Source organism: Dromiciops gliroides, chromosome 1, assembly GCF_019393635.1.
Source record: "Dromiciops gliroides isolate mDroGli1 chromosome 1, mDroGli1.pri, whole genome shotgun sequence".
In the NCBI taxonomy this organism is placed as follows: Eukaryota; Metazoa; Chordata; class Mammalia; order Microbiotheria; family Microbiotheriidae; genus Dromiciops; species Dromiciops gliroides.
This window is the reverse complement of record NC_057861.1, coordinates 727376411-727390231: the sequence shown is the minus strand read 5'-3', so window position 1 is coordinate 727390231 and position 13821 is coordinate 727376411. Positions and strand designations below refer to the sequence as shown.

At 36.0% G+C, this 13821-nt stretch overlaps 1 protein-coding gene across 16 annotated transcripts in view; it reads right to left on the bottom strand.

Moving 5' to 3' along the window:
* Positions 1-13821, bottom strand: part of FOXP1 (forkhead box P1) — a 691415-nt gene that overhangs the window by 53556 nt on the left and 624038 nt on the right. For all 16 annotated transcript variants that reach the window (XM_043986904.1, XM_043986912.1, XM_043986933.1 and 13 more), the window contains one exon: positions 8249-8353. In XM_043986904.1, coding sequence (XP_043842839.1) covers positions 8249-8353 — 105 coding nt within the window. The remainder of the gene's footprint in view (positions 1-8248; positions 8354-13821) is intronic.

The window sequence follows — 13821 nt, the reverse complement described above, 5'->3', positions numbered from 1 at the left end:
TGTTAAAATCCCATATGCGCCTCTAAGACACGTCTGTAGAAAAGAATGAGTTGTTCCTCACTTGCTTATAAACAAAATCATTTTGGTCACGTTATCTTTGGGACACTCACAGAAAACTTTCCCCTCTTAATTTTCTATTTATCACTAGAGGGCACTGTGGTATTTAGGCCACTGACCTCAAAAAAACAGAAACTCTTGGAAAGGTCTTGAACTCCTGAACAGTCTCAGAAAGGTTAATAAGGGGGCTGATCAAAAGAAAAAAAAAAATCAGTGAGGGTCCAGATTTTAAGTGACAAAACAGTAAATTTGGTCAGATTCGGATCCTGAAGAATCAAATATTATAATTTTGAACCAATTCTGTGATGCAAAAATACTAATATACTATCATCTGTTATTCATAATATGAAATGTGACACCCCTACATATTTTGTTTTTAACACAGGAATTAGGTTTTGCATAAATGTGTATAAAGACACATTCCCATTGCTTATGGATATACATGCCCACATCTACCCGTATGCGCACACACATAATGGTGTTGTATGCACGGATGGATGTGTGCATGTAAGTAGTTTTTTGACCTCTTTATTTGGTCAAAAGTCTATTGTACAGTTAGGTAGTTTTATTGCAGTACATTCTGACATGCAAATGATAGCAATTAATGGGTTTGAAACAATTTATGATTTCCGGCCTACTTCAACATGTATTAGCATATACCTGGTTTCTTTAACATACACTTTGTTTTTCCAAAACCACAAACACCGTTGCTGGAATTTCATGTGGAAGTGCTTAAGGGGTTGAAAGTTAACACCTTTGTGAGCTGTGCAGACTCACAGTTGCAGCTCAACAAAAGCCTCTTTGTAGAGGCTTTCTTGAAATGTTTTCTTAACATGTTCCAAGTAGTTTTAGGCAGGCAACTAAAGTAAACAAGATGTGACCATGATAAAAACACTTGTGAAAACACGACAGAGTGCACTTAGTCGTTTCTTTCCCATTAAACTCTTTCGTTTCTTAAAGTTAAATTCACAAGAAGTCCAATTACCAACAAAGCTTCCAACATCATTCACAGTGCACATTCACATTCATTCTCATTCTCTCTCTCTCTCTCTCTCTCTCTCTCTCTCTCTCTCGGCAAATATTCTTTTATCAAGGTTTATTCAGATGTCCCCTGTTAGAGGGTGAAAATCTTGCAGGTGAATGTTTCAATATAAAAACTGGGCATAAGAAGACAAAACAAGTAATTAAGTAGCCAGTCTGCAAGGTAAGATTTTGTATTTAAAACCTGGATAATTCCAGCTATCCTCCCCTCTTAGAAGTGGCTCAAATTTCCCCATTCCTCACAAAAGATGGGATGTCTAAGTAGGGAACACTTTTCGTTTCTTAGTGTGTATGTCTTCACAGGAAAACTGGAGAAAACATACGTTTTCCTGACATATATAATACCACCTGATATTTATGGGAAGTGAGAACTGAGTCCTATCATACCTGATATGTTAGACAGAAAGAAACATGCCACATACAGGTCTCCAAATATATTCTCAACCTTCCGAAAGGATCTGGGTTATGCATTCTTCCAAAAAGAAAATTTTAGAGCCTAAAACTGAGCAATATTCTTGATGTTTTGGGTTCTATCTTTGATATTGGGGCACTGAGAGGAAGTTCAGTCAGAGAACAGGAAACAGGAAGGGAATATGGCTAAAGTTCTTCATGCCATACTGATGCCAGTGGACTTGTTTTTGTTTTTATGATAACTGAGTATTGCATGCAATGCAGAGCATAACTGTTTCTTGGGAGTTAGCACAGGCACCTGCTGATAGCAGTTAGTTCTAACTGATACAACCATCACATGATAAAGCATGGTTGACAGATTAAAAAAAAAACCCACACACTAAAATGCAACTTGTTTTGAAAAAGAATAGGGAAATAATATGCACGCTAGACCATGTATCTGCTGGTTCTGATAAGTATCCTCCTGTTGGCTGTGTGTGAAAGACAACCAGGATTGTTATTTGTACAGTATTTATCTTTGAAATCAAGGGCCCTGTGGTGTACCTCACCTTAGGAACAAACACTACAGAATGATCACAGAAGAATGTCAAATCTCTGTTTTTGATTTACCAACAGTTATGATATTTCTTCCTCAGGAGGGGAAAAATGAACCATATTTTTAAACCTGGAAATATTGTTTTCTCCCCCTGCTTCCTCTCTCCCCTCCTCCTTTTTAATGGTGGCATTTTACTAGCAGAGACTTTCATCCTAAATAACTTATCGAGGGTCACTTTAACAACTCCGTTTTATTAGCAAGAGTGGTAGTAAGCTTGGAGAAGAGCTACCAAGCCAAATCACTTTGCTATTCAGGCTGAAAATTAAAATGGCGGTGTAGCATTTGAGCCTGCTCAAAAAATGGAAACTCAAAAAAATGGTTTATCCTGGCAGATCATCCCATTCGTGCCCCACAAATGTATGTTGTCATTGTTGTTCGTTTCTTCCAGTCATGTTTGACTCTTTGTGACCCCTTTTGGAGTTTTCTTGGCAAAGATACTGGAGTGGTTTGCCATTTCCTTCTCCATTTCATTTTATAGATAAGGAAACTGAAGTAAACAGGGTGTAGTGACTTGCCCAGAGTCACATAGCTAGTAAGTATTTGAAGCCAGATTTGAACCCAAGAAGATGAGTCTTCTTGATGCCAGGCCCACTAGTACCACCACTGTACCACCTAGCTGCCCAATATATAAATATGAATATTTCATATATATACATACATATATATATGAATAAATATGAGGCTTTAACAAATTATGGAATAAACACAAATGAGAAAAACAAAGGCTTAACAAATCCAGATTTTATAGTTTCCAAAGCTAATCATCAAAACTATATACAATCATGGTAGAATTCTCCACTAAATATACTTTTAACAAATAGCCAAAAAACATGTCCATATTATACTTGATGAGCACCTATTCCTCTGACATCTAAGAAATCTAATGGTATTTTCTTTGCTCCTTAAGTATTCCTTTCTTGGAAAAGGAGAGGGAGGACTCTGTTTTCTCTTCTAGAGGGTAGGGAAAGGCAAGGGTCAGATAGCTAAGAAAATCAAAATTTGCTGACATCCAGAAACTAAGAACTCAGGATCAGGAAGTGTGGAAAAGGGAGATGGAGAAAAAGTCATTTTATAAGCCAATGGATTAAAAAGAAAAATATACTTTATTTAAACAAGTAATTATTAAAGAACTACTGTATGCCTTGCCCATGGTAGTGTCTGGAAAGCTGGCCATGCAGATGAAAGATCTGGATTCAAACACTGCCTCTAATATATATTGGTCGTGTGATCAAGGGCAGGTTATATAAATTCTTTACCCTCAGTCAACTCTTTAAGACTAAGCAGTAGAGCAGCTGCACATGTGGCTTAACGGAGAGCATTTCCTCCTTAAGAGTTCATTCACTACACCAGTGAAAATCATGTCAGGCAACCCTGCCTCGACAACCCTACCCCAAATGTCAGTCACTGTGCATCCTGCCAGAGAATATAAAAACAAACACCCCCCCCAAAAAAAAAAACCATAAACAGACACACAAAAAACAAACCAGTCCCTATCTTTGAGCTCACATTCTACTGGAGTAATGAGTCATAAAGTCAGGCCAATCTTTAAAACCATTGGGATCAGTGGCTTGGTTGAAAGCATAGATGGCTTCCTCATTAAATCTATAAGTAACACAAAGCTGGGAGAGATAACTAACACAGGATGATAAGAGTTGGGCTCTAAAATGGATCATGAAAGGCTAAAGGAGTCATTTTTTAAAAAATTAAATTCAATAAGAATAAATGTAAACTCTTCTAGAAGGGTACAAAAAATACCTTCACATGTACATGGATAGAGACACCTGAATAGTTAGTAATAGTTCTGAAAAAGATCGAGTATTTTTATTGTATTACAAGCTCACTCGGGTCCCAGTGTGATCTGGCCAGCGCAAGAAGAGAATGTGATTGGGGGTGCGTTGAGAGGTACATAGAATAATAAAGAGATGATGGTCTTCCTGGGCTCTGCCCTCATCATCCTTTCTCTGGATTGCATTCAATTCTGGACACCTTAGCTGAAGAAGGAAATTGATAAGCTAGAAAATGTCTAGAAGAAGGCAAAGGAGATGTTGAAGGGCAGTAAGCCCATGTTATATGAGAATTAGTTGTAGAATTCAGGATGTTTAGAATGGAGACAAGAAGACTCCGGGTGGACATGATCCCTGTCTTCTAGGATTTGAAGGACTGCCATGTGGAAGAGTGAGGAGCAATGTAGAAGAGCATAGAGAGTCACTTTGGCTTGAAGCGAGGGAAAACTTCCCTACAATCAGAGTCATCCAAAAGTCAACTGGGTTGCCTAGAAAGGTGGTGGGTTCCCTCACCCTGGAGTCTTTGGGCAGAGGTTGGAGTACCACTTGGGGGATATGTTACAGTGGGGATTCCTTCTGTTTATGAGCTGGATCAGATGGCCACTAATCTGCCCATTAAATTTCGGCTTTTTAAGACAAATTATGAAGAAGTGTTTCTAAGTATCCAAAGAGCTTTAGGTACAATGTTCATCACATTGTGGATACTTCTAGATCAATTGCTTCTTTAAAAAACAAAACAAAACAAACAAACAAACAAAACCCACTTCCGCAGGAGACTACTGTGTTCACCTTGGCAGGATGTTTAGTGCCAGTTGTGATATTCCCCATAGGGACTTCAAAGAAGAATGTGGCATCAGAAATCTTTCTCATATTTCATGTTGGTTACCACTCAAGAATTCCCTAAGCACTGGTCCACGTAGCAAAGAAGATGGGTGTGGCACACTGACTCCATTAAGGCCTGAACCATCAGAAAAGGCAAATGGGGAAAACTACCCCTTCCCTCATTCAGATCAGAAAATTGCCATATTCAAGGATGATGAGGAAGACAACTTATCTCTTCTAAAACACAAAACTCTTGTAAAGCACATTATGGGTGTGGATTGGTCATTAATAAGACAACTTTTATACAAAGGTAAGAACTGTGATTGAAGCTGCACAACTAAGACAACAGGGAGAAAATTCAGGAGTTAAGGCTGATCTTTGCCAGATTTTTCAACATTATAAGAATACAATTAGATGAATAACTAAAGGGGAAAAACCAACTCAAACCAAAGATTTAATCATAAGAAAATTTATAAAAGTAAGGTTTTTAAACATGATCAAATAACTGCAAAAGACCATTCCTTAATTTAAAACATTATCAGTATTACTGGATATCAAGGTCTGGGAACATTTTGAGTTATTGTTTTGTGCTTAAGAAGTGCTGGTTTTATGTTGAGAAGCCTTGAGTTTGAATCTTAGCTCAGACACTTCCTAGCCAGTGAGAATGAGAAAATCAGGGAGCCATTATCAACTTTAGTTTTCTCAATGGTAAAATGGAAATAACAATAATTAACCTACCTAAGCCATAGGATTGTTGGGAGGAAAGAATGTTGTAAAGCTTAAGGAACTATAAAATATATAGAATTGATATTGTGTATAATCTCTAATATCTAATCAAGAATTCATCTATAAAACTATTAAAATAAGGCTTCTTAACCTAAGGTGAATGATTTTTTTTTAATGGTAACTATATTTTTACATAATTGATTTTCTTTGTGATCATGTTTTGTTTTAGGCATTTAAAACATGATTTTGAGAAGGGATCCATCATAGGCTTTGCCAGACTACCAAAAGAGTCCATGATACACAAAAAGTTAATAACATCTGCACTGAAAGGTACAAAATAATGAAATTTGACCATTCATTTTGGTTTCATTAATCTCACAAAAAAGAAAGTGGAATTATGTAGCTCAGGTTCAACTGGCCACATATCTACTTTCATAATAACACAAAAAATACCCTTTAGCCAATTAATCTGAAAAGAAAATAGAACTGCACATGCAGCACTGACTCCTCTTCAACATATTAAGAAAGTATAAAAAACGAAAGGTATCATGGGGAAGTGCCCTGAACTAATCTCAGATTCAGGAAGATCTGAGTTCAAGTTTACACTTTGGCCTATACTGTGTGGCCCTGGGGACATCATTCAGCTTCAAAGTATGCCAGACAACTCTCTTAAGACTAAAATGAAGAACATGTGTTGGGACATTTTCTCAAGGCAAGTTTCTTTCATAAGCGAAATCACAGGACAGGATCAAACCAAAAAAAAAAAAAAAAACCACACAGCCCCCCCACCCCCTACCCCACCACCTCCTCTGCCACAAAAACTCCTAACATTAATCAGGCAAAAACTTTATTCAATAAAACTCCTCATGGGTAATACTGGATATATTAAAGGGAGTCTTTCTTAAAATTTCAAAGTCCACTAAAACGAAGCTAGATATATTGCCTTTATATTATAAATATTAGAGTGGCAAATATTTTGTTCTATGAACTAGCTATTCCCTTTGTCATCCTCCACAAGAGGATATCATCTCCAAAGGGAAGAAAAGATTGGCTGGTACATGGCCATTTATTCATAGAGATAGGATTAGACCTGTGATTTCATTGGAAAAAAGACTCTCTAGGGAAAGAAAACTTCATCGACCGATGCAGTTCAGCACCTATTCTATAATGTAATAGTCATAAACAGCTGCCTAGGTTAGGTGATTTAGCCATGGTCAGAAAGCTGTTGGGTGTCAGAAGCTGGACTCAAATCTTTCTGTCTGAACTTCAACACTAAAGTCCTGCTCTGAAGCCTTCTGGGTGATGGGAGTGAATCTGGCATCTCAATATGGTTTTGCCACTGGAATGCTAACTCTAGCAGGTCATCCATCCTCTTAGCTGGAAAAGCATAGGAATATATGGCCCCATCTAGTGAAGTTTGGGGAGTCTCATCCCCAGAGGCTATGAAGGGTTTATACTACAGTAGAGAGTACAAGTAGAAGAAATCCGAGATCCAGCCGTGAGTACCTGAAGTATCTTTAGCATCCTCATATCTCAGTTCAACCAAAGCCCATTAGCACTGAACACTGAATGAATAAATTAATCACAACAAAACAAAACACTGACTAAGCACCAGACACTGTGCTTGGCACTAGAGATTCAAAACCAAATTGAAATAATTTCTGTCCTCGAAGAGCTTAATTCTATCAAGGAGAAAACATGTACAAGTGGTTACAGAATAAATGCAAAAAAAATCATGTAGAAAGAAAGGAATCTACCATTTGGAGGGAGAACGAAAGACTTTGTGTAGAGTGTGGTGCTTAAGCTGAATCCCCTGCTATCTGTGTGTATCTACATATGTGTGTGTATCCACGTGTATATATTGTTTATATATCTATATGTCTGTGTGCATGTATATATGTATATATGTATATATGTGTATCTATATGCATATATATCTCATAGTCTATGTTGAATGATTAATCTAAACACATTTTGGAACTGAAAAGAATATGAGGCTATGTTTCTGGGTCATACTTCTGAAATAAAACACCGATGGACTTCAACTTCAACTAAGAGAAATTAAATGTGATATCTCAAAAAGTCAATTACTGAAATTTACGACAATTCCTATACAAAGGGAAAAGCAATGTTTTAGAATACCTTAAATAGTCAATTCAATATGAATGTGAAAGAAGAGAATGAGGTTAAGGGCATTTCATACTAAAGATACTTCTTTGCATTTTGTAAAAAGTTCATTGACATACTAAGAGAAAGTCTTAATTATTTTAGCCAAAACTCTAACAATTAATTGTATCAAAATGAAGTAAGTTAATATTTTCATTATTGCTCTATAGAAGGACAAATAAAAGTTATTAGGGGTTTTCTTCTCTTCCTGAATTAAGTTTGTTCTGATTATATGAGCTCATTATGGATGTATAGTGAAAAAAGGGGGAAAATTACCTTAGAATAAAATGTTATAGCAAGAATTATTGGGGGGTGGGGGGCATCTAGTCCCTCACATGAATTTAAGAGATGATGAAACTAAGGCAGAGACTTTAACTTGTCCAGAATTTGGTAGTTAATTAGGGTCAGAACTAATATTGAAACTTAGGTCTCCCAACATTTGGTCCTTTGCTCTTTCCACCAGAAAATAAAGACTTTTGATATAGACTGAACAAACACTGGTTTTCTCTCATAAGTTTGCACTCTCTTAGGTGGGATGGGGGGTAGGGAGGTTCCTTCTATTGAAATTCATTTTCACAAAGGAGAGCATAGAAAATGAGAGGGCATGCTTATGTAAAAGGTAGATAATGACTAAAATCATTCTTACTTTAGAAATGATTGAAAATCTTCACACACTGCTTCACAGCCTGGCCACTTGCAAACGCCATGTCCATAGAGTGGGTGGCTATGGGGGTGATCCTCATGGGATAAACTGTAAGAGGCCAAGACAAGAAAAGACAATGTAACTTGTTTCTCTACGTTATTCCAGTTAACAGAGACACAATAGACCAAACATATGACAAAAGCCATGCTATTAATTAATTGTTTTTTTACATTTAAAAAATCCTTTCCCCTACTTATGATTTTTATTTTATTCAAAAATGGTGCAGTGAAGGAGTATGAAAATGTACACAGCAAAATGTAAGGCTGTACACCTGGATCCAAAAATCATCTGACAGGTTTTTCAATGCCATGGTGGGTAATTTTTTTAGGAGAAATTTATTAACATTACACATTCTCAGTTAAACCTCATTCAGATGAAAAGCTGTCCATTTACAACTCTGCAGATTCTTAAAATATCAAGAATGAAAATGTTGTAATTTATATAATAATCAAAAACTTCAAGAAATCCCTACTTAATTTTGATATCCTAACACTAGGTTTTCTATGCAGCATATTATTAAGCTGCTTTCTTCTCCCGCATACTCATGGGGCTTTCATATACTCCAATGGTGTCACTAAATGTTTTCCAATGCAGAATTCAATACAATGGGCAAATGTGCGATTAAAGAACTGAAGAATACCAGTGGGTCAGGGAGGACTATTAGCCTTTTTAGACTGGGAAAAAGGTTCAAATTTTCAAACTACTCAAACCAAGGGTTACAGAAAATTCTCTTATGAATGCTAAGGGGTTAATCCTTCTGCAGGATTCCAATCAATACGTAATGATTTGGCTGCACTGATCCAAGTCATAAGATGCTTTGATCCAGTCCATGTGGTGCTGAGGGAAATGTAGGCGCTGTACTCACTGATGAACCTTATTCTAAAATATTTTCCTCTATTAGATTTCTGCATTCAGACTTCTTTCAAATAAATTACTTTTGCACTGGTTTCTATAACCTTAGATTCCATCAAATACAATGTAAAAATAATAACATTGAGAGCTATGTTTTTTACTCAGGCACATTTCTTTAATCACCCAGGCTATCTGTAGCCTGGTCCACTGACTCTGCTATATCATCAACTTGAAGTACAACTAGTCTATGACTATGCACCGAAAAGAGCATTTTTATTATTATTATTAGCATTATCGTTATTAGCTTACTACTGTTGTTATTTTGAGATTGGGTCTCCCTATCTTGCCCTTACTGGAGGTACAATGGCCAATCTTATTTCTGGTCTACCCAGAAGTTTTGACCTGTTCTCTCTCCAACCTGGGCCACTTCATCCCTCCTTTAGGCCGGCTACTGAGCTTTTGGGTGGCTAACCACATTCCCGTCAACCCTAGGATGTAACCAAATTGGCCAATTCAGCCCAGAACTGGGGAAGTCAAGCAATCCACCAGTTTAGCCTCCTCTTAGCAGGGATTAATAGGCACCTCTATTTTATAGTCACATTCAACATGTTATATAAACCCATTACAACAATTTCTAGACCACATATGGATAAATACAATTTGTTCCTCTTTTGTGATTATAAGACAGCATTTAAATCACAATAGATGGTAAAAGTCAACCAGAGAACTTGAGGTGTTTTTTTTAATATAAGAAAAATTATATCATAACAACCATTGTATCCTACAGCCTTTTAACAAACTTCAAGATTTTCAGCACAATCTGAGGCTACTGTTAAGAGACCCTACAACTGAAGTAAGAAAGCAATTTCCTGAAAGAAAAGTGGAAAATGTTCAGGGAGTCAGTATGCCAAGGCATCGATGCTTTTCACACAAAGCAGGACTAAAAAAAAAGTGGTGATGAGGTCAACTCACTTGGCTACTGGGACACGTTCATTACAAAAGCAAGGAGATACTGAGAGTATTTGAAAAGGGGGCAAATCCACTAAGCATGAGTAATGCAAGCTACCACATCTTGCCCCCAATCTAAAGCAGGATATGATGGGAAGATATACTTTCCCCTTTTAGATTACTGAGAAATATGGAGATCAAAAAAGACCACTCAAGACCATTAGATTACTGGTATAATACTGGTATAATCACAATGTGCATTAAAAATTTTTTAAAAAGAAAAAAATATCAAGCATTAGCTAAAGTCGAACCATCATTATTTTTACCCCTCTCTAGAATATTAACATAGGGCTTTTTTATATCAGTAGGCTAAACTATTTAATCAAGATAAAAAATTAATATCAATAGTTCAAAATTGCATATAATTTTCTATTTATCCCACTGTGCTTCTACTGTTAAGCTAAGATTGTTTAAAAAAACAATATGAGTTCTGTACAGTCAGATTTATAGCTGAAAATTAAATTTAAATGATTTAACATGGTGTTTGGAGGTGAGGGTTTTTTTGTTAACTTATTTAATTGTAAAAAGAATCCAAAAGAATGAATAAGAAATTGTTCTAATATGTTATTCATAGCTCAATGAGGAACCTTCATTTCACAGTAGGTACAGATCAAAACTCATCATAGCTTTAACAAAGCCAATCTTCATAGAGATGACTAGTCTTAATAAAGGCCTTGAAGTGCTGGACATGTCTACATTGAATGGGTTTATTTTTAATCGATTTCATTGATAGCTTTGGTTTATACATTGCCTCAATTTCCCCCTGTATCCTTTCACATTTCAGAGTGTCATTTCTTACAATAGCAACTTTAAAAAAAGAAGGAAAAAGTCAGTAAAACTAATCAATACATTAAAAAAAAATCTCCTGCTATATGCAGGGCCACATACCTGTGGAATTCCTCACCTATATTTCTTCTTTGAGGCCAATTTTGTTTATCATAATTTTAAAATATTCTTCTCAAATAATACTGTGATTATTTCTTCCCATTTACATTGAAGTAGTTATTGTCTATATTTTTGGTGTCAAACTCAAATCCAAAGGGCTGCATATTGACTTAGATAATTAGCATCATGTTACATTATATTTTTATTTTGTTCAATATTTTCCAATTACGTTTTGTTTTGTTTTTTGGTGGGGCAATGAAGGTTAAGTGACGTGCCCAGGGTCACACAGCTACTGTCAAGTGTCTGAGGCCAGATTTGAACTCAGGTCCTCCTGAATCCAGGGCTGGTGCTTTATCCATTGCGCCTGCTAGCTGCCCCTCCAATTACATTTTTGTTTGTTTGTTTGTTTTGTTTTGTTTTTTTGTGAGGCAATTAAGGTTAAGTGACTTGCCCAGGGTCACACAGCTAGTAAGCGTTAAGTGTCTGAGGCCGGATTTGAACTCAGGTACTCCTGAATCCAGGGCCGGTGCTCTATCCACTGTGCCACCTAGCTGCCCCCCTCCAATTACATTTTAATCTGCTTCTGGTCCACACTTAAGGAGTTTTGTGGGCCTTCAGTTTGAAACTTCTGGTCTGTACCATTTTCTTAGCTCTGTTTACTCTGCATCAGTTCATCTAAGTCTTTATAACCTTCTCTGTAGTCATCACATTAATATTCCATTATACTCATTTACCACAATCTGTTTAGCTATTTCCTAATTCATAAATAACTACTTCTTTTCCAGTTCTTCCTTACCACAAAACAGTAATGATAATATTCTGGCATATATGAGGGCTTCCTTTTTGTCAATGACCTACTTCGGGTATGTGCCTAGTGGTAGAATTTCTGCATTAAAGAGTATGTGCATTTTATCCACTTAAATTGTTTAGCTAGCATTTATAGAGAACTTTAAAGTTTGCAAAATGCTTTAAAAATATTTAATTTTAGGGGCAGCTAGGTGGCGCAGTGGATAGAGCACTGGCCCTGGAGTCAGGAGTACCTGAGTTCAAATCCAGCCTCAGACACTTAACACTTACTAGCTGTGTGACCCTGGTCAAGTCACTTAACCCCAATTGCCTCACTAAAAAAAATAATAATAATAATAATTTTAAACCAAATTATTTCAAACTGCATTCCATAGTGACTGTACTAAATTCCCAACTCTACCAACAATTCCTTAGTTTCCTCGTCTTTCTATACCCCATCAAACATGAATCCATGTTCCATCACTTTGTACATTTTGGGGTGTGAAGTGAGCCTTTAGGGATTTTTTATTAAAAATTTTCTTATTATTAAAATTTTTAAGCATTTTTTTTCACATGGTTGCTAAGAGTTTGCCCTTGCTCTTTGGAGAACTGTTGGTTCATGTCCTTTGGTGGTCACTTCTTTATTGGGGGATAGTTTTTGTTCTTAGATGTCTCTTTCAGTTGTAGGATGGGTCCTTAATTATGCAAATTTGATTGCCTTTTTAAAATAAAAAGTAGCCCTGTTAAGAGAAAACCTTATTAAATAGATCTTTGCCAGGGGTAGTGCTGGAATATCTTAGATATGTGTCTTTTTGAAAATAAAGGGCACAACATAATTATTATGCAAGGATCCAGAAAATGGACTGATTTTTTATAAAACCTATTCATCCAAAAAATTATGGAGGCCACTTTTCCAAATTTTCTGAATTTCATTCAAGGCTTTAGCAGACAATGCCACATGAATCTCTGAAGAGGAAGTCTTAAATCATTCTATCAAAAAAAGAAAAAGAAAAGGAACAAGACTTCATATTGCTTTGCTTCCTTTTGACATCCTACAAAAGGGACAATGGAGGAAATGAAAAAAAAATAATGAATGAAAGGATAGATTTTCCTTGAATTGTTTTAGAATTACATTTGTCCAGGAAAATACAGCTAGAAAGTTAAAAAAAACATCTGTGTGTCTATGGTAAGAAAAGTTTGTTTGAGTCTGAAATATTAAATTAAATTTACAGGTAGCTCATCATGTGAAAAGTATGACTTCTGAAATACTGCCAAGGTCAGGGAGAGATGAAGATACATTTAGTTTTGACAAGATTTTAACATATCAGCCAAAAGTTTTAACTTTCTTACTTGGGGGTCAGGACTTTATTAAATGTCTTAGATATAGGATATATAAAAATGTCATATCTAGGATAAAATGTCATTGTCTTCATTTTATCAATGCTTCCTGATATATTGCACCAGATGGTAAGCCTCCCGAGGGCAGGGGCCAGATCGTTAATTTGTATATATCTTCCTGGCAATTAGCACAATGTTCAATGGTATATACAGAGTATGCCACCCCGACAACCCCCCCAAAAATCTTTGTGCAGTTTTAAGATTTAATGGCTTTAAAAGCTTAAAACTGCACCAAGACTTTTGAGACCCTGTACTATGCTCTTAGTGTTTATGAAGGTTGAAAATAGGGCTTTAAACATTAAACACTTACGTGTAAAATACCAATGCCAAATCCAAACAAGGAAAGTTATATTATAATATTTTTACCCAGAAAGAATAAAATTTAAATTGGAAACAGGTATTATAAGATGAGGTCAAAGGCAAAACCTATCTCATTTAATTTTTTTATGCCATACATATTGATTTAGATTCTTTTTAATTGCTATGCAGGAGGACAGGGTGATGTAACAAATACTTTTTTAAATTAAATTTTATTTTTTCCAAATATCAAGCATTGATTTTTTTTTATCCTGCCCTATTTATCCTGC